Below are 22,254 nucleotides of genomic sequence, written 5' to 3'. Positions count from 1 at the left end.
CACATATGATGTAATGTCTGGAGGTTATATCAGTACTGGAGCGTTATCAGAGGGGCTGATATCAGTCACATATGGTGTAATGTCTGGAGGTTATATCAGTACTGGAGCGTTATAAGAGGCTGATATCAGTCACATATGGTGTAATGTCTGGGGGTTATATCAGTACTGGAGCGTTATAAGAGGGGCTGATATCAGTCATATATGGTGTAATGTCTGGAGGTTATATCAGTACTGGAGCGTTATAAGAGGGGCTGATATCAGTCACATATGGTGTAATGTCTGGAGGTTATATCAGCACTGGAGCGTTATAAGAGGGGCTGATATCAGTCACATATGGTGTAATGTCTGGGGGTTATATCAGTAGTGGAGCGTTAGAAGAGGGGCTGATATCAGTGACATATGGTGTAATGTCTGGGGGTTATATCAGTACTGGAGCGTTATAAGAGGGGCTGATATCAGTCACATATGGTGTAATGTCTGGGGGTTATATCAGTACTGGAGCGTTATAAGAGGGGCTGATATCAGTCACATATGGTGTAATGTCTGGGGGTTATATCAGTACTGGAGCGTTATAAGAGGGGCTGATATCAGTCACATATGGTGTAATGTCTGGGGGTTATATCAGTACTGGAGCGTTATAAGAGGGGCTAATATCAGTCACATATGGTGTAATGTCTGGAGGTTATATCAGTACTGGAGCGTTATAAGAGGGGCTGATATCAGTGACATGTGGTGTAATGTCTGGGGGTTATATCAGTACTGGGCGTTATAAGAGGGGCTGATATCAGTCACATATGGTGTAATGTCTGGAGGTTATATCAGTACTGGAGCGTTATAAGAGGGGCTGATATCAGTCACATATGGTGTAATGTCTGGAGGTTATATCAGTACTGGAGTGTTATAAGAGGGGCTGATATCAGTGACATGTGGTGTAATGTCTGGGGGTTATATCAGTACTGGAGCGTTATAAGAGGGGCTGATATCAGTGACATGTGGTGTAATGTCTGGGGGTTATATCAGTACTGGGCGTTATAAGAGGGGCTGATATCAGTCACATATGGTGTAATGTCTGGAGGTTATATCAGTACTGGAGCGTTATAAGAGGGGCTGATATCAGTGACATGTGGTGTAATGTCTGGGGGTTATATCAGTACTGGGCGTTATAAGAGGGGCTGATATCAGTCACATATGGTGTAATGTCTGGAGGTTATATCAGTACTGGAGCGTTATAAGAGGGGCTGATATCAGTGACATGTGGTGTAATGTCTGGGGGTTATATCAGTACTGGGCGTTATAAGAGGGGCTGATATCAGTCACATATGGTGTAATGTCTGGAGGTTATATCAGTACTGGAGCATTATAAGAGGGGCTGATATCAGTCACATATGGTGTAATGTCTGGAGGTTATATCAGTACTGGAGCGTTATAAGAGGGGCTGATATCCGTCACATATGGTGTAATGTCTGGGGGTTATATCAGTACTGGAGCGTTATAAGAGGGGCTGATATCAGTCACATATGGTGTAATGTCTGGAGGTTATATCAGTACTGGAGCGTTATAAGAGGGGCTGATATCAGTCACATATGGTGTAATGTCTGGAGGTTAAGAGGGGCTGATATATATAGGTGTGTGTATGTGTATATATATATATATATATATATATATATATATATATATATATATATATAATATACACACACATACAATGCTCTTGATGTCAAGACAAGCTGTGAAGAGTAGATTGGAAGCACGGCCACGAGGTGGATAGAAGATAAGCGAAAGTATTTTCCCCAAAGTGGAATACTTAATGGATAGATGGGGGCACAGCTTACCAGGAACGTATGCACTGGCCCAGAGCTAGGTAGCAGGAAACCGCGACACGTGTTTGGAGTCGACACAGGCCGCTTTCTCAAGGGGATGGGGGGGGGGGTAATGTGGCTTGGACCTTAAGAAGCCATGGAAACCAGTCACTTGGCCATCACCTGGTCATAGTCAACCAATAAGAAGCGGCGCTATTGGCGCATGCGCGGTGCGCCCGACGGGTCCCGACATGCAAGGCACAAGACGTCAAGCATCACAGCGCACGCGCGAGGAGATGAGTGCCTAGGCATGCGCAGGAGGCATGAAGAGCCCGGCCCCATGTAGGACACGAAGGGCAAACAGCGCGCATGCGCATGGCCGCACAAGTAATAAAATAAGTGTGATGGTATATACAGGGCCATGCAAACAATGTATATCATTGAGCAACATAAAGAGACATATAGCAGCACACAAATAAAAAGATTTGTAAGACAACAATAGTCAATAAGGAGGAGTATTATGTGACGTCACCTCCAGAGATCATCCGAGTCCGGCCGCAGTAATATCGTGCAGAACTGCTGCAGAATGGAGATGAAAGATGGAACATCAAAAGGGAAACCTGACCGCTCCAGAATCATTAATGGCGCTACACAATGAACAGAAAGCAATAAAATAATGGAATTAAAAACAAACATAAAAACAAAACCCTTCTGGAATGAGGTGATACAAGGAGGGTTGGGAGGGGACATAAGGGGAAAGGACCACACCACTAAGGGACTCATGTAGACCCTTGGGGGCCATAGTATCCAGGGTCACAATCCATTTAGTGTCTTTCTGAGCCAGAAGTCTTTTATAATTACCCCCTCTGATTCCCAAATGGATGATGTCAATACCCCTCACTGTAAGTCTCCTGGCGTCACCGTCATGATGTGCCTTAAAGTGACGGGGAACGGTTTTAAGGTCAGAGGGATCGGCCACCGTTTTGGCTGCACAGATGTCTCACACATGCTCACGCACCCGCATCATGGAGCACGCGCACATAGCGTAATAGATCACATGGTGCTACCGCATGATTTCTCTGATTTGGAACCATCAGACTGAAGGTGGAGCAGCGCTGGACATTTGGGCAGGCAAGACAGTGGCCGCAAGGAATGGATCTGGGAACAGAACCCCTAGTGCCAAATGGATTGGACATGACAGGGTATCTGTGTATATGAAGCAGCCGTAGACCCCCTCACCATGATGGATTAGAGTCTGGGGCCAGGAGCAGCGTGGGGCATACTGGGACTTGTAGTTCACTAGCCAGCTTCCTCTGGGAATATAACGGAGTTGTGTGGATTTGCTGCAGAGCGCGCCTGTCTCTGTTTTGGGGGATATCTGCACCTCTTCTCACTAACCTTATTCCTGCTTTCTCTTTCTGTAATCCCCGCGGCTCCCACCTGACACCTCTGCTGCTCCCGCCGCCTGCTGCTAACCCGCTTTCCTTATGCACGTCCGCGGCTTCCAGCCCTCTTTACTTATGGCCCGTCAGAGCTCTGCTGAGGTCCCCAGTGCCGCCGAGCTGGTCAGTGCCATAGAGAATCTGGTCAGGAACAAGATGGTGAGTGCCCAGGGGCAGTACTGACCCAGCTCTGCTATATCCCCTACACTACATCTGTATACAGACACTGCTCTGCTATATCCCCTACACTACCCCTGTATACAGACACTGCTCTGCTATATCCCCTACACTACATCTGTATACAGACACTGCTCTGCTATATCCCCTACACTACATCTGTATACAGACACTGCTCTGCTATATCCCCTACACTACCCCTGTATACAGACACTGCTCTGCTATATCCCCTACACTACATCTGTATACAGACACTGCTCTGCTATATCCCCTACACTACCCCTGTATACAGACACTGCTCTGCTATATCCCCTACACTACATCTGTATACAGACCCGGCTCTGCAATATCCCCTACACTACATCTGTATACTGACCCAGCCCTGCTATATCCCCTACACTACATCTGTATACAGACCTGGCTCTGCTATATCTCCTACACTGCATCTGTATACAGACCCGGCTCTGCTATATCCCCTACGCTATTTCTGTATACTGACCCAGCTCTGCTATATCCCCTACACTACATCTGTATACAGACCCGGCTCTGCTATATCCCCTACACTACATCTGTATACAGACCCGGCTCTGCTATATCTCCTACACTGCATCTGTATACAGACCCGGCTCTGCTATATCCCCTACGCTATATCTGTATACTGACCCAGCTCTGCTATATCCCCTACACTACATCTGTATACAGACCCGGCTCTGCTATATCCCCTACACTACATCTGTATACTGACCCAGCTCTGCTATATCCCCTACACTACATCTGTATACAGACCCGGCTCTGCTATATCCCCTACACTACCCCTGTATACAGACACTGCTCTGCTATATCCCCAACACTACATCTGTATACAGAGCCGGCTCTGCTATATCCTCTACACTACATCTGTATACTGACCCAGCTCTGCTATATCACCTACACTACATCTGTATACTGACCCAGCTCTGCTATATCCCCTACACTACATCTGTATACTGACCCAGCTCTGCTATATTCCCTACACTACATCTGTATACTGACCCAGCTCTGCTATATCCCCTACACTACATCTGTATACTGACCCAGCTCTGCTATATCTTCTACCCCTGTATACAGACCCGGCTCTACTATATCCCCTACACTACATCTGTATACAGACCCGGCTCTGCTATATCCCCTACACTACATCTGTATACAGACCCGGCTCTGCTATATCCCCTACACTGCATGTGTATACAGACCCGGCTCTGCTATATCCCCTACACTACATCTGTATACAGACCCGTCTCTGCTATATCCCCTACACTACATCTGTATACTAACCCAGCTCTGCTATATCCCCTACACTACATCTGTATACTGACCCGGCTCTGCTATATCCCCTACATTACATCTGTATACAGACCCGGCTCTGCTATATCTCCTACACTACATCTGTATACAGACCCGGCTCTGCTATATCCCCTACACTACATCTGTATACTAACCCAGCTCTGCTATATCCCCTACACTACATCTGTATACAGACCCGGCTCTGCTATATCTCCTACACTACATCTGTATACAGACCCGGCTCTGCTATATCCCCTACACTAAATCTGTATACAGACCCGGCACTGCTATATCCCCTACACTATACCTGCATACAGACCCGGCTCTGCTATATCCCCTACACTACATCTGTATACAGACCCGGCTCTGCTATGTCCCCTACACTATATCTGTATACAGACCCGGCTCTGCTATATCCTCTACACTACATCTGTATACTGACCCAGCTCTGCTATATCCCCTACACTACACCTGTATACAGACCCGGCTCTGCTATATCCCCTACACTGCATGTGTATACAGACCCGGCTCTGCTATATCCCCTACACTACATCTGTATACAGACCCGTCTCTGCTATATCCCCTACACTACATCTGTATACTAACCCAGCTCTGCTATATCCCCTACACTACATCTGTATACTGACCCGGCTCTGCTATATCCCCTACACTACATCTGTATACAGACCCGGCTCTGCTATATCTCCTACACTACATCTGTATACAGACCCGGCTCTGCTATATCCCCTACACTACATCTGTATACTAACCCAGCTCTGCTATATCCCCTACACTACATCTGTATACAGACCCGGCTCTGCTATATCTCCTACACTACATCTGTATACAGACCCGGCTCTGCTATATCCCCTACACTAAATCTGTATACAGACCCGGCACTGCTATATCCCCTACACTATACCTGCATACAGACCCGGCTCTGCTATATCCCCTACACTACATCTGTATACAGACCCGGCTCTGCTATGTCCCCTACACTATATCTGTATACAGACCCGGCTCTGCTATATCCTCTACACTACATCTGTATACTGACCCAGCTCTGCTATATCCCCTACACTACACCTGTATACAGACCCGGCTCTGCTATATCCCCTACACTATACCTGCATACAGACCCGGCTCTGCTATGTCCCCTACACTACATCTGTATACAGACCCAGCTCTGCTATATCCCCTACACTACACCTGTATACAGACCCGGCTCTGCTATATCCCCTACACTACATCTGTATACAGACCCAGCTCTGCTATATCCCCTACACTACATCTGTATACAGACCCAGCTCTGCTATATCCCCTACACTACACCTGTATACAGACCCGGCTCTGCTATATCCCCTACACTACATCTGTATACAGACCCGGCTCTGCTATATCCCCTACACTACATCTGTATACAGACCCGGCTCTGCTATATCTCCTACACTGCATCTGTATACAGACCCGGCTCTGCTATATCCCCTACACTACCCCTGTATACAGACACTGCTCTGCTATGTCCCCTACACTACATCTGTATACAGACCCGGCTCTGCTATATCCCCTACACTACACCTGTATACAGACCCGGCTCTGCTATATCCCCTACACTACATCTGTATACAGACCCGGCTCTGCTATATCTCCTACACTGCATCTGTATACAGACCCGGCTCTGCTATATCCCCTACACTACCCCTGTATACAGACACTGCTCTGCTATGTCCCCTACACTACATCTGTATACAGACCCGGCTCTGCTATATCCCCTACACTACATCTGTATACTGACCCAGCTCTGCTATGTCACCTACTCAACATCTGTATACAGACCCGGCTCTGCTATATCCCCTACACTACACCTGTATACAGACCCGGCTCTGCTATATCCCCTACACTACATCTGTATACAGACCCGGCTCTGCTATATCTCCTACACTGCATCTGTATACAAACCCGGCTCTGCTATATCCCCTACACTACATCTGTATACAGACCCGGCTCTGCTATATCTCCTACACTGCATCTGTATACAGACCCAGCTCTGCTATATCCCCTACACTACACCTGTATACAGACCCGGCTCTGCTATATCTCCTACACTGCATCTGTATACAGACCCGGCTCTGCTATATCCCCTACACTACATCTGTATACTGACCCAGCTCTGCTATGTCACCTACTCAACATCTGTATACAGACCCGGCTCTACTATATCCCCTACACTACATCTGTATACAGACCCGGCTCTGCTATATCCCCTACACTACATCTGTATACAGACCCGGCTCTGCTATATCTCCTACACTGCATCTGTATACAGACCCGGCTCTGCTATATCCCCTACACTACATCTGTATACAGACCCAGCTCTGCTATATCCCCTACACTACACCTGTATACAGACCCAGCTCTGCTATGTCACCTACTCAACATCTGTATACTGACCCGGCTCTACTATATCCCCTACACTACATCTGTATACAGACCCAGCTCTGCTATATCCCCTACACTACACCTGTATACAGACCCGGCTCTGCTATATCCCCTACACTACATCTGTATACAGACCCAGCCCTGCTATATCCCCTACACTACACCTGTATACAGACCCGGCTCTGCTATATCCCCTACACTATACCTGCATACAGACCCGGCTCTGCTATGTCCCTGTATACAGACCCAGCTCTGCTATATCCCCTACACTACATCTGTATACAGACCCGGCACTGCTATATCCCCTACACTATACCTGTATACAGACCCGGCTCTGCTATATCCTCTACACTACACCTGTATGATATACGTGTGCTGGGGTTTCCAGTCCTCCTGCAGGTGCGGACGGCCGGTGATTTGTCAGGGCGTGCGTTGCTGATGTCCCCCAGAGCTGCTTTTGCTTGTTGCCCTCTCCTCCACCCCCTCACATTCTGCCCCCTCCTCCGGTGTGATGTCCGCCATGTCTGTGATCTGTCCTGACCTCTGTCTCCTTCTCTCCATAGACTATCGATGGTGGATCCTATAGGGGTCCTCAGATCAGTTCTGTGACTGATGGTTACTGTAATGAAGGGATGTCTACACCACCCGTGCCACGAAACCACGAGGAGGAGCAGAAAGCAAAAGCTCTGAGGGGTCGAATGTGAGTGCTGTGCTCCCCTGCCCCCTGTACTCCACTACATGTGCACATAGATGCTGCATGGAGGCGGCGCGGCCTTGTGCCAGCTGCATCTTGTGTCTCGTTGTGATTCCTCTGCACTGAAACAAAGCAGATTCTATGAAGGGAAAAATAACATCTCTGCTGAGACACTGGAGCCATTGTGTGCGGAGCGGGTGCCGAGCCACGTCCGCCGTGCACAGAACTGCACGAATATTGGTAACCTTGTATCCTGCTCCACTCCTGAGCCTTACATGATGATCACATCCAGTACTACATCCTGTCCGCGTCCTGATCCAGTAATACATCCTGTCCGCGTCCTGATCCAGTAATACATCCTGTCCGCGTCCTGATCCAGTAATACATCCTGTCCGCGTCCTGATCCAGTAATACATCCTGTCCGCGTCCTGATCCAGTAATACATCCTGTCCGCGTCCTGATCCACTAATACATCCTGTCCGCGTCCTGATCCACTAATACATCCTGTCCACGTCCTGATCCAGTAGTACATCCTGTCCGCGTCCTGATCCAGTAATACATCCTGTCCACGTCCTGATCCACTAATACATCCTGTCCACGTCCTGATCCAGTAATACATCCTGCCCACGTCCTGATCCAGTAATACATCCTGTCCACGTCCTGATCCAGTAATACATCCTGTCCGCGTCCTGATCCAGTAGTACATCCTGTCCGCGTCCTGATCCACTAATACATCCTGTCCACGTCCTGATCCAGTAGTACATCCTGTCCACGTCCTGATCCAGTAGTACATCCTGTCCGCGTCCTGATCCACTAATACATCCTGTCCACGTCCTGATCCAGTAATACATCCTGCCCACGTCCTGATCCAGTAATACATCCTGTCCACGTCCTGATCCAGTAATACATCCTGTCCGCGTCCTGATCCAGTAGTACATCCTGTCCGCGTCCTGATCCAGTAATACATCCTGCCCACGTCCTGATCCAGTAATACATCCTGTCCGCGTCCTGATCCAGTAATACATCCTGTCCGCGTCCTGATCCAGTAGTACATCCTGTCCGCGTCCTGATCCAGTAGTACATCCTGTCCGCGTCCTGATCCAGTAGTACATCCTGTCCGCGTCCTGATCCAGTAATACATCCTGTCCGCGTCCTGATCCACTAATACATCCTGTCCGCGTCCTGATCCACTAATACATCCTGTCCGCGTCCTGATCCAGTAATACATCCTGTCCACGTCCTGATCCACTAATACATCCTGTCCACGTCCTGATCCACTAATACATCCTGTCCACGTCCTGATCCACTAATACATCCTGTCCACGTCCTGATCCAGTAATACATCCTGCCCACGTCCTGATCCAGTAATACATCCTGTCCACGTCCTGATCCAGTAATACATCCTGTCCACGTCCTGATCCAGTAATACATCCTGTCCGCGTCCCGATCCAGTAATACATCCTGTCCGCGTCCCAATCCACTAATACATCCTGTCCACGTCCTGATCCAGTAATACATCCTGTCCACGTCCTGATCCACTATCACATCCTGTCCACGTCCTGATCCAGTAATACATCCTGTCCACGTCCTGATCCAGTAATACATCCTGTCCGCGTCCTGATCCAGTAATACATCCTGTCCACGTCCTGATCCAGTAATACATCCTGTCCACGTCCTGATCCACTATCACATCCTGTCTGCGTCCTGATCCAGTAATACATCCTGTCCACGTCCTGATCCAGTAATACATCCTGTCCGCGTCCTGATCCAGTAATACATCCTGTCCACGTCCTGATCCAGTAATACATCCTGTCCGCGTCCTGATCCACTATCACATCCTGTCCGCGTCCTGATCCAGTAATACATCCTGTCCACGTCCTGATCCAGTAATACATCCTGCCCACGTCCTGATCCAGTAATACATCCTGTCCGCGTCCTGATCCAGTAATACATCCTGTCCGCGTCCTGATCCAGTAATACATCCTGTCCGCGTCCTGATCCAGTAATACATCCTGTCCACGTCCTGATCCAGTAATACATCCTGTCCACGTCCTGATCCACTATCACATCCTGTCCGCGTCCTGATCCAGTAATACATCCTGTCCACGTCCTGATCCAGTAATACATCCTGTCCGCGTCCTGATCCAGTAATACATCCTGTCCACGTCCTGATCCAGTAATACATCCTGTCCGCGTCCTGATCCACTATCACATCCTGTCCGCGTCCTGATCCAGTAATACATCCTGTCCACGTCCTGATCCAGTAATACATCCTGCCCACGTCCTGATCCAGTAATACATCCTGTCCACGTCCTGATCCAGTAATACATCCTGTCCACGTCCTGATCCAGTAATACATCCTGTCCACGTCCTGATCCAGTAATACATCCTGTCCGCGTCCTGATCCACTATCACATCCTGTCCGCGTCCTGATCCAGTAATACATCCTGTCCGCGTCCTGATCCACTATCACATCCTGTCCGCGTCCTGATCCAGTAATACATCCTGCCCACGTCCTGATCCAGTAATACATCCTGTCCACGTCCTGATCCAGTAATACATCCTGCCCACGTCCTGATCCAGTAATACATCCTGTCCACGTCCTGATCCAGTAATACATCCTGTCCGCGTCCTGATCCAGTAATACATCCTGTCCGCGTCCTGATCCAGTAATACATCCTGTCCGCGTCCTGATCCAGTAATACATCCTGTCCACGTCCTGATCCACTATTACATCCTGTCCGCGTCCTGATCCACTATCACATCCTGGCCACGTCCTGATCCACTATCACATCCTGGCCACATCCTCATCCATTAATATGTCCTATCAAAAAAGCTTAAATAAATGGCACTTTCAAATTAATCAACAATCCAAACTGAACAAGGAAGCAAAGGCCGAAGGGGTAAAATGAAATAATCTTTAGTAACAATAAATCTAAAATAGTACAGTAAAAAAAAAAAGATACAAATGCACCTCCATTGATCCATCCTGCCATAATCCTTAATCCGCCTCCTCTGATACATCTTGTCCCCGTCCTGATCCGCCTCCTCTTACATCCTGCTCTCGTCCTGATCCGCCTCCTCTGATACATCCTGCCCTCATCCTGATCCGATTACTCTGATACATCCTGCTCTCATCCTGATCTGCCTCCTCTAATGCATCCTGCCCTTGTCCTGATCTGCCTCCTCTGATACATCCTGTCCCCGTCCTGATCTGCCTCCTCTGATATATCCTGTCCCCGTCCTGATCCGCCTTCTCTGATACATCCAGTCCCCGTCCTGATCCGCCTTCTCTGATGCATCCAGTCCCCGTCCTGGTCCGCCTTCTCTGATGCATCCTGTCCCCGTCCTGATCCGCCGCCTCTGATGCATCCTGCCCTCGTCCTGATCCGCCTCCTCTGATGCATCCTGCCCTCGTCCTGATCCGCCTCCTCTGATGCATCCTGCCCTCGTCCTGATCCGCCTCCTCTGATGCATCCTGCTCTCGTCCTGATCTGCCTCCTCTGATGCATCCTGCTCTCGTCCTGATCTGCCTCCTCTGATGCATCCTGCTCTCGTCCTGATCCGCCTCCTCTGATGCGCCTCCTCTGATGCATCCTGTCCCGTCCTGATCCGTCTCCTCTGATACATCCTGCCCTTGTCCTGATCCATGACTAAATACCTAGGGGGTCAGGGATCAAATCCTAATTAGCAAAGTCAATATTACAGATACATATAATTATAGACAAAGGGGCAAAAAGCTAGCATGCCCTCGTAAGCCCTAATGAGGCCCTTCCTAACTGCAGAGGTTGGCACCCTAGTTGTTGACGATATGGCGCCCCCGCTCAACGTCGGCGTCCCTAGTAACGCCCTAGACCACCCTACGTATACAAAAATGGGGGACACAAAAAAAATCACACACACCTATGATACCGAAAAACAAAAGTGAAGAGACGTTTTTAGGTCTCATAAAAAAGTGCTATAGTGCTGTAAACTTATCTTATAGTATAAAGCTGTAAACTTATCTCGTAGTATAAATACCCCAAAAACTACAATCTTATCTCAAAGTCAGACAAGGGTATAAACATGCAGCTTAAATAAGTCTTATCTCGTAGTCAAAAAATGCTGACACGCTGCAAGGGCAGACCCATAGGAGAATAAAGCCCCCGTTACACACTGCAATATCGCTAGCAATATCGCTGTAGCGTCACCGATTTTGTGACGTAGCAGCGATATTGCTAGCGATATCGCTGTGTCTGATACTTACCTCCGACCGACTCCCCCGCTGATTATCGCTGATAGCGCGAGAACGACCTGGACCATTTATTTTTTGTGCTTTCTGGTTTCTCTTTGATTATATAATCCCAAACTATTCTTTTTTGGAGGTTTTGTCCTCGTCCTGATCCCCCCCGCCTCTGATACATCCTGCCCTCGTCCTGATCCCGCCTCCTGTGGTACATCCTGCCCTCGTCCTGATCCGCCTCCTCTGATGCATCCTGTCCCCGTCCTGATCCGTCCCCTCTGAAACATCCTGCCCTCGTCCTGATCTGCCTCCTCTGATGCATCCTGTCCCCATCCTGATCCGTCCCCTCTGATGCATCCTGCCCTTGTCCTGATCCGTCCCCTCTGATGCATCCTGCCCTTGTCCTGATCCGCCTCCTCTGATGCATCCTGTCCCTGTCCTGATCCACCTCTTCTGATACATCATGTCCCTATCCTGATCTGCATCCTCTGATGCATCCTGCCCACGTCCTGATCCGTCCCCTCTGATGCATCCTGCCCTCGTCCTGATCCGCCTCCTCTGATGCATCCTATCCCCTTCCTGATCCGTCCCCTCTGATACATCCCGCCCTTGTCCTGAACCGCCTCCTCTGATACATCATGTCCCTATCCTGATCTGCATCATCTGATGCATCCTGCCCTCGTCCTGATCCGTCCCCTCTGATACATCCTGCCCTCGTCCTGATCCGCCTCTTCTGATACATCATGTCCCTATCCTGATCTGCATCCTCTGATGCATCCTGCCCACGTCCTGATCCGTCCCCTCTGATACATCCTGTCCTGTCCTGATCCGCCTCTTCTGATACATCATGTCCCTATCCTGATCTGCATCCTCTGATGCATCCTGCCCACGTCCTGATCCGTCCCCTCTGATGCATCCTGCCCTCGTCCTGATCCGCCTCCTCTGATGCATCCTGTCCCCTTCCTGATCCGTCCCCTCTGATACATCCCGCCCTTGTCCTGAACCGCCTCCTCTGATACATCATGTCCCTATCCTGATCTGCATCATCTGATGCATCCTGCCCTCGTCCTGATCCGTCCCCTCTGATACATCCTGCCCTCGTCCTGATCCGCCTCTTCTGATACATCATGTCCCTATCCTGATCTGCATCCTCTGATGCATCCTGCCCACGTCCTGATCCGTCCCCTCTGATACATCCTGTCCTGTCCTGATCCGCCTCTTCTGATACATCATGTCCCTATCCTGATCTGCATCCTCTGATGCATCCTGCCCACGTCCTGATCCGTCCCCTCTGATGCATCCTGCCCTCGTCCTGATCCGCCTCCTCTGATGCATCCTGTCCCCTTCCTGATCCGTCCCCTCTGATACATCCCGCCCTTGTCCTGAACCGCCTCCTCTGATACATCATGTCCCTATCCTGATCTGCATCATCTGATGCATCCTGCCCTCGTCCTGATCCGTCCCCTCTGATACATCCTGCCCTCGTCCTGATCCGCCTCCTCTGATGCATCCTGTCCCGTTCCTGATCCGTCCCCTCTGATACATCCTGCCCCCGTCCTGATCCGTCCCCTCTGATACATCCCACCCTTGTCCTGAACCGCCTCCTCTGATACATCATGTCCCGTCCTGATCCGTCCCCTCTGATACATCCCGCCATTGTCCTGAACCGCCTCCTCTAATACATCATGTCCCTATCCTGATCTGCATCCTCTGATACATCCTGCCCTCGTCCTGATCCGTCCCCTCTGATACATCCTTCCCTCGTCCTGATCCGTCCCCTCTGATACATCCTGCCCCTGTCCTGATCCGTCCCCTCTGATACATCCTGCCCCTGTCCTGATCTGTCCCCTCTGATACATCCCGCCCTTGTCCTGAACCGCCTCCTGATACGTCATGTCCCGTCCTGATCCGCCTCCTGATACGTCATGTCCCGTCCTGATCCGTCTCCTCTGATGCATCCTGACCGCGTCCTGTCCATGTCCTGATCCGTCCCCTCTGATACATCCTTTTCGCGTCCTGATCCGTCCCCTCTGATACAACCTTTTCCCGTCCTGATCCGTCCCCTCTGATACATCCTTTTCCCGTCCTGATCCGTCCCCTCTGATGCATCCTGCCCTCGTCCTGATCCGTCCCCTCTGATACATCCTTTTCCCGTCCTGATCCGCCCCCCCTGATACATCCTGCCCTCGTCCTTATCTGCCTCCTCTGATACATGTATTTCCCGTCCTGATCCGCCCGCTCTGATACATCCTGTTCGTGTCCTCATCCACCTCCTTTACTTTAATTCTGCTTTATTGTGTAGGTTTGTGTTAAATGAGTTGGTTCAGACGGAGAGGGACTATGTGAAGGACCTGGGCGTGGTGGTGGAGGTGAGTGTCGTTGTCTTTTGCTCTCTGATCAATTCACTGACATGGGAGTGACCTCTGGGTCAGATGAACTGTTGGCTGCGCTCATCACCTTTCTCCTCCGCACAGGGCTTCATCCCAAGGATACAGGAGAAAGGGTCATCAGAGGATATGAACGGGAAGGATAAGATAGTGTTCGGAAACATTCACCAGATCTACGACTGGCACAAGGAGTAAGTGGCCCGTTCAGCTCTGCTCATCCACATCATAGTATTATGGAGGCAGTAATCTGTTGTATATAATAATCCGCTCCATGCTGATTGTTTTCTTATGTCATGTGACCTGCGGTGAAAAAGCTTCCCTATATATTCTTGTTATTATGGAGTGGTGACTTTTCCCCTGCTCTCGCCACAAAATGTCCTGGTTACAGAGTGAAGAGGTTAATGGCGTTTGCCTTCTTGTCTGAGTTACCTTCCATTTTTTTTGATAATTGTCACTGGGCAATGGCGGGCCACACTATCCATGTTTCCACAACTCACTATTAAGATGACATTCTGCAATAACGTAGCACCATCAGATGATACTGATGGCGGCGAGGGAAAGAGGTGAGGGACGGGGACGGAGGCAAAGGATGAGGGCGAGGGACGGAGGCAAAGGATGGGGACGGAAGACAGTTTCATGTTACAGGCCACACACCATGGCAAGACTCACCACAACAACAAGACACAAGTGATGGAGGTGACGGGCGGTCACCAGATACTTATGATGGAGGTGACAGGCGGTCACCAGATACTGATGATGGAGGGGACAGGCGATCACCAGATACTGATGATGGAGGCGACGGGTGGTCACCAGATACTGATCATGGAGGGGACGGGCGGTCACCAGATACTGATGATGGAGGAGATGGGCGGTCACCAGATACTGATCATGGAGGGGACGGGCAGTCACCAGATACTTATGATGGAGGGGACGGGCGATCACCAGATACTGATGATGGAGGCGACGGGTGGTCACCAGATACTGATCATGGAGGGGACGGGCAGTCACCAGATACTGATGATGGAGGCGACGGGTGGTCACCAGATACTTATGATGGAGGTGACGGGCAGTTACCAGATACTGATGATGGAGGTGACGGGCAGTTAACAGATACTGATGATGGAGGGGATGGGCGATCACCAGATACTGATGATGGAGGAGACGGGCGGTCACCAGATACTTATGATGGAGGTGACGGGCAGTCACCAGATACTGATGATGGAGGTGACGGGCAGTTACCAGATACTGATGATGGAGGGGACGGGCGATCACCAGATACTGATGATGGAGGCGACGGGCTATCACCAGATACTGATGATGGAGGCGACGGGCGATCACCAGATACTGATGATGGAGGCGACGGGCGGTCACCAGATACTGATGATGGAGGCGACGCTTGTCTCTAAATGTTAGTTGTTTTTTTTTTCTCAGCTTTTTCCTTGGAGAGCTGCAGAAATGTCTCCCGGAGCCGGAGCGGCTGGCCCAGCTTTTCATCAAACATGTGAGTGCATTCTTCCAATGAATGTTCTGTCTGTGTCGTCTTCACACGAGTAATGAGATTCGGAAGCAACCTGTGATGAGATTGGAGACCAGGAAGGGATATTCTGGCATTGGGGCACAATAAAGGAGTGTCCGAAGTCTCTGTGTACTACAAAGCATCATCCTAATTTGCAATGTTCATCTGGATGCAGCCTGCAGTGTAAAAGATAGATGATATCGGGCCGGTGTCTGTGCGCGGGAGTCTGCGCTGGCAGGTGTCTGTGCGCGGGCAGGTGTCGGGGGGGCGAATGTCTGTAAGTGGGCAGGCAGGTGTCTGTGGGCGGCGGGTGACTTTGGGTGTTTTGTCGGATGGTGGGCAATTGTTTTATCAAGAGGCAAGCGGGTGTGTGTTCTGTTTTTCTGCGGGCCGGTGTCTGTGGACAGGTGCGTATTTTGTCGGCGGGCAGGTGTCTGCAACATTTTACTGGTAAAGGATATATTTTGTACATTTTCTTGAAAATTTGTTGCTTAAAATTTCAATTCTTCTACCATCCTAACAAAATAAAAGGACATTTGACAAATGGTGCTGATGTGAAGCAGACAGGTGGGAAACGTCTGACATTAACTATAAGATTACAGGTTTAAACACTCAGTCTGATATTTGCATTTTCTTTTAACGTTTTGCTTTTATTTATAAAAATATCACACACTTGACAAAAATGAATTGACCAAAATTTACCACTAACATAAAGTACAATGTGTCAGGAAAAAACAGTCTGAAAATCCCTGGGATGTGATGAAGCTCCAGAGTTACTGCCACATAAAGTGACACGTGTGAGATGTGATAAATGTGGTCAGTGAGCAGCAGTAGTTAGGAGCGGAGTGTCACTGTAGGGTCGGACCCCCGCCATAGACATGAGCCTGACGCCATCAGTTCTGTATTAGTAATAGTCGCTGTTTCTCTGTATCCAGGAGAGGAAGTTGCACATGTACGTGGTCTACTGCCAGAACAAACCCCGCTCGGAATACGTAGTTGCGGAGTACGACGCCTTCTTCGAGGTAGGAAAAGACCCTCAGAGTCATTACTAAAGTCATTCTCTGGAGCCGAGTCCATTGCTGATCCCAGTCTCATATAAAATACAGATGTAGCCCGCTCTGACGTTTGCTGTCTGAATCTGCAGAATTGGGAGTGAAGCTCTGAAGTATAACTGTATGTGTCCACGAGTTGCTGTGAGTTTGACGCTACGTACTTATGCTGCGGCCAGATGTTACGGCATAGTGGGTGGGATGTCAAGTAATCCCATGTCCATTATGCGTGCAGAGACGGACATGTGGCGCATCTCTCCAGACCACAGCAGAAATTACATGCGTAGAATGTATTGGACGCGGTGAATCCTCACGGTTCAGTGATCAGTAGAGTCACCTGCGCCCAATAGACAGCAGCGATTTGGTCGTAGTGAATATACGCTGCATCCCAAGTGCTGCTAGTTCCGGATCGTGGGCACCTGGCCTTATACACCTGGTCCAAAGGCCTGATACAATGTATCATTACCGTCCCTCATATTCTGTATTTTCACAAGCTGCCACCACCTCTGGGTCCTACAGAGCACAGAATTTCACCGGCATTAGTCAGCTGAGCGGAGTCCTGGCCGCGTCACTGAATCGGGAGGCTGTGCGGACACCTCCTGATCTCATACATCTGGCCTGCAGGACAAAGGCTGTCTGCAGGATCCATCCCCAGTATGTGGATGACTATTGTCTGATTTCTCTCTTTACAGGAAGTGAAGCAGGAAATTAACCAGCGATTCAACATCAGCGACTTCCTGATTAAACCGATCCAGCGGATCACCAAGTACCAGCTGCTTCTGAAGGTGAGAGCGGCCCGTGCCGTGCAGTGATCACCGCTGACCGGAGGCCACACTCATAACCTCCTTCTCTTTTCAGGACTTTCTGAAATACAGCCAGAAGGCCGGCCTGGAGTGCACGGAGACTGAGGTGGGTCTCGTCTTTGGAGGAAGAGGAGTATGATGTCCGGGGCTCTGGAAACTGGGAGTATTACTCCACTGCATCCCGCGGGACATGACGAGTTGTCAGCTGCTGTGATGTCAGCCTTAGACATGAGTCATATTTGGGGTCTTGACAGAAAGTCCCTGGTTCTTAAGAGACCCCCAATGCACTTTCTCATCCCAGAATCACATTCTCTGGGAATAAAGTCTACTCCTCTCATCATTCTCAGAGCTTTACATGAATTAGATTAGAGTACTACAGTGAAGACGGAGGGAAGAGGAGGACATAACACTCTCCATTTTATCTTCTCCTCCACAGAAAGCCGTGGAGTTAATGTGCCTTGTACCGAAACGCTGCAATGACATGATGAACCTGGGGAGGCTTCAGGGATTCGAGGTGAAAAGTAAAACTCTGCTAGTTTGTATAAGTATTAGCACCCCCTTTTATGGCAGTTTCTGGATCACTTGATCTCTGCTGTGAGGTCGTTTCTGCCACTGAGGTGGTCACTGCTGTTTTTGGACCAGTAGCAGCCTGGTGAGATCAGTCCTAGAACCAGCAGGACGGGTTTCTTGGGGAAGCAGCAGGTGACGAGCTCTGTACATGGTTAGTCAGGCTGGGTGTGCACACATTGTGTAATGTTATTCCATCCTATAAGCCTCCTATGATCCGTGTGCCTGAAGCCTCATTCACAGTATCGTCAAATTATGCAGAATGTGAACTTCTGTGATTTCCCAAAATGTTACCAAAAACAGAGAGCGTTATTTATACCGGAGCCCCCTGCTGGTGGCTGCACGTATCACCATGACCTGACTATCTCGCCCTGTAGCTTCCTCCTCTTAGAGGGGAAATCTACAGTAGCAGAAGTGCACATTATCTTGTATAATACCGACCCTTAGATCATTTTTGTTATGTACAGTTGTTTGAAAAAGTGTTTGCCCCCTTCCTGATTTCCTATTCTTTACCATGTTTGTCACACTTAAATGGTTCAGATCACCAAACAAATGTAAATATTAGACGAAGATAACACAAGTAATCACAAGCTGCAGTTTATAAATGAAGATCTTCATTATTAAAGGAAAAAGAAATCCAAACCTCCAGGGTCCTGTGTGAAAAGTGATTGCCGCCTAAACCTAATAACTGGTTGTCTGCCCTTAGCAGCAGCAACTGCAGTCAAGAGTTTGTGATGACTGGCAATGAGTCTCTTACAATGCTCTGAAGGGATTTTGGTCACTCATCTCTGCAAAATTGTTGTAATTCAGACACATTGGAGGGTTTCTGAGCATGGACCACCTTTTTAAGGTCATGACACAGCATCTCAAACAGATTAAGGTCAGGACTTTGACTAGGCCATGCCAGAGTTTTAATTTTGTTTTTCTTAAGCCATTCAGAGGTGAACTTGATGGTGTGTTTTAGATCATTGTCCTATTGCATAACCCAAGTGCGCTTCAGCTTGAGGTCACGAACAGATGGCTGGACATTCTCCTTCAAGATTATTTGGTAGACCGCAGAATTCATGGTTCCATTTACCACACCAAGTCTTCCAGGTCCTGAAGCAGCAAAACAGCCCCAGACCATCACACTACCACCACCATATTTTACTGTTGGTATGATGTTCCTTTTCTGAAATGCTGTCTTACTTCTACGCCAGATGTAATGGGACATACACCTTCCAAAATGTTCAACTTTTGTCTCGTCTGTCCACAGAGTATTCTCCCAAAAGTCTTGGGATCATCAAGATGTTTTCTGGCAAAACTGATACAAGCATTTATGCTCTTCTTACTCAGCAGTGGTTTTTGTTTTGGAACTCTGCCATGCAGGCCATTCTTGCCCAGTTTCTAATGGTAGAGTCATGAACACTGACCTTAACTGAGTGTGGCCTGCAGTTTTTTGGATGTTGTTGTGGGGTCTTTTGTAACCTCTTGGATGAGTCATCACTGCTCTCTTGGGATAATTTTGGTGGGCCAGCCACTCCTGGGAAGGTTCATCACTGTTTTCACCATTTGTGGATATTGGCTCTCACTGTGGTTTGCTGGAGTCCCAAAGGTTTAGAAATGGCTTTATAACCTTTTCCAGACTGATGGATCTCAATTACTTTGTTCCAGAATTTCTTTGAATCGCGATATGTCTAGCTTTTGTGGACCTTGTGGTCTACTTCATTTTGTCAGGCAGATCCTATTTAAGTGAATTCTTGCATAAGAAGAAGTGTGGCAGTAATCAGGCCTGTGTGTGGCTAGGGAATGTGAACTCCGCTTCCCAAAGATGTGATAAACCACAGTTAATTTATGTTTTAAGGGGGGCAATCACTTTTTCTCACAGGTGCCTGTAAGTTTGGATTTCGTTTTCCTTTAATAATAAAGACCTTAATTTATAAACTGCATTTTGTGATTACATGTTTTTTCTTTGTCTAATATTTAAATTTTGTTTGGGGATCTGAAACAATTAAGTGTGACAAACATGGAGAAGAATATGAAATCAGGAAGGGGGCAAACACTTTTTAGCACAACCGTACATATACTGATAATATCATAACCATGCCGCCCTCTTATCCAGGGTAAGCTGACGGCCCAGGGTAAACTCCTCCAGCAGGATACGTTCTTCGTCATTGAGCAGGAGTCTGGTCTACAGTCTCGACCCAAGGAGAGAAGAGTTTTCCTGTTTGAGCAAATCGTCATCTTTAGTGAACTCCTCCGGAAAGGATCCTCCACCCCGGGATACATGTTTAAAAGAGGTATCAAGGTGAGAGATTGAGCTCCTACCCCACAGGATGGCTCTCTGCACCTCCTCTCCCACTCTCTGCACCTCCTTTCTCGCTCTCCACACCTCCTCTCGCTTTCGCTCTGTGCACCTCCCCTCCCGCTCTCGCTCTGTGCACCTCCCCTCCCACTCTCTCTGTGCACCTCCTCTCGTTCTCCGTACCTCCTCTCTTGATCTCCGCACCTCCTCTTCCGCTCTCGCCCTCCATACAACTTTTTAGGTTTTCAATCTTCACACCTCCTCTGACGCGTGTCGCAACTCGTTTCTCGCACTCTCTGCATCTCTTCTCCTGATCTCAAAGTTTTGGGGATCACATTGTTTCTCCTCTCACAGATGAATTATCTTGTCTTGGAAGAAAATGTTGACAACGATCCCTGTAAGTTTGCTTTGATGAGCAGAGACACCTCTGAGAGGGTCATACTCCAGGCGGCCAACTCTGAAATCAAGCAGGCCTGGGTGCAGGACATCAGCCAAGTGTTGGAAACCCAGCGAGACTTCCTCAATGGTGAGTGGGATGCATGGGGTGTTGTGGGACATTGCAACGTGGGATATAGATACATATTTTTGGGTAGTCTGCATGATCAATCATAGGAAGATGGTCTTTAGATTTGGGACTATGATTATATGGTCGTATACTGCACTGCCAGTGATTTAGTTTTTTGGGATTTCATGTTTTTTTTGTTTTTTTTTACAAATAACAGTGAAGGATCCGTTCATATTGGATAATGCTATTAACCTGTAGATATGGGGTTGTGCTGACACGGCCCTCACTGTACGGCGCACCCTGTATGACCCTCACTGTACGGCGCACCCTGTACGACCCTCACTGTACGTCGCACCCTATAGGGCCCACACTGTACAGCGCACCCTGTATGACCCTCACTGTACGGCGCACCCTGTACGACCCTCACTGTACGGCGCACCCTGTACGACCCTCACTGTACGTCACACCCTATAGGGCCCACACTGTACGGCGCACCCTGTACGACCCTCACTGTACGGCGCACCCTGTACGACCCTCACTGTACGGCGCACCCTGTACGACCCTCACTGTACGGCGCACCCTGTACGACCCTCACTGTACGCGCACCCTGTACGACCCTCACTGTACGGCACACCCTGTACGATCCTCACTGTACGTCGCACCCTGTACGGCCCTCACTGTATGCCGCACCCTGTATGGCCCTCACTGTACGGCGCACCCTGTATGGCCCTCACTGTACGTCGCAACCTGTACGGCCCTCACTGTACGTCGCACCCTGTAAGGCCCTCATTGTATGGTTCACCCTGTATGGTCCTCACTGTACGGCGCACCCTGTATGGCCCTCACTGTATGATGCACCCTGTACGACCCTCACTGTATGGCGCACCCTGTACGACCCTCACTGTATGGCGCACCCTGTATGGCCCTCACTGTACGGCGCACCCTGTATGGCCCACACTGTACGGCGCATCCTGTACGTCGCACCCTATATGGCCCTCGCTGTACGGCGCATCCTGTATGACCCTCACTGTACGGCGCACCCTGTAT

The 22,254-nt window shown here is 49.2% G+C and overlaps 1 protein-coding gene across 6 annotated transcripts in view; it reads left to right on the top strand.

The window, feature by feature from the left end:
* KALRN (kalirin RhoGEF kinase) overlaps positions 1–22,254 on the top strand; it is a 256,773-nt gene that overhangs the window by 170,690 nt on the left and 63,829 nt on the right. For 5 of the 6 annotated variants that reach the window (XM_073551939.1, XM_073551934.1, XM_073551936.1 and 2 more), the window contains 11 exons: positions 3,308–3,400; positions 7,744–7,880; positions 14,399–14,465; positions 14,571–14,674; positions 15,915–15,984; positions 16,935–17,021; positions 17,741–17,833; positions 17,907–17,957; positions 18,288–18,365; positions 20,520–20,705; positions 21,057–21,228. In XM_073551939.1, the coding sequence (XP_073408040.1) occupies positions 3,308–3,400; positions 7,744–7,880; positions 14,399–14,465; positions 14,571–14,674; positions 15,915–15,984; positions 16,935–17,021; positions 17,741–17,833; positions 17,907–17,957; positions 18,288–18,365; positions 20,520–20,705; positions 21,057–21,228 (1,138 nt within the window). The remainder of the gene's footprint in view (positions 1–3,307; positions 3,401–7,743; positions 7,881–14,398; positions 14,466–14,570; positions 14,675–15,914; positions 15,985–16,934; positions 17,022–17,740; positions 17,834–17,906; positions 17,958–18,287; positions 18,366–20,519; positions 20,706–21,056; positions 21,229–22,254) is intronic. The other variant, XM_073551935.1, reaches the window with a different exon arrangement.

This window comes from Dendrobates tinctorius, unplaced genomic scaffold (assembly GCF_039654945.1).
Source record: "Dendrobates tinctorius isolate UK_male_01 unplaced genomic scaffold, ASM3965494v1 ptg000182l, whole genome shotgun sequence".
In the NCBI taxonomy this organism is placed as follows: domain Eukaryota; kingdom Metazoa; phylum Chordata; class Amphibia; order Anura; family Dendrobatidae; genus Dendrobates; species Dendrobates tinctorius.
Note: the sequence above shows the minus strand (reverse complement) of the source record. Positions and strands in the feature narration are given on the sequence as shown.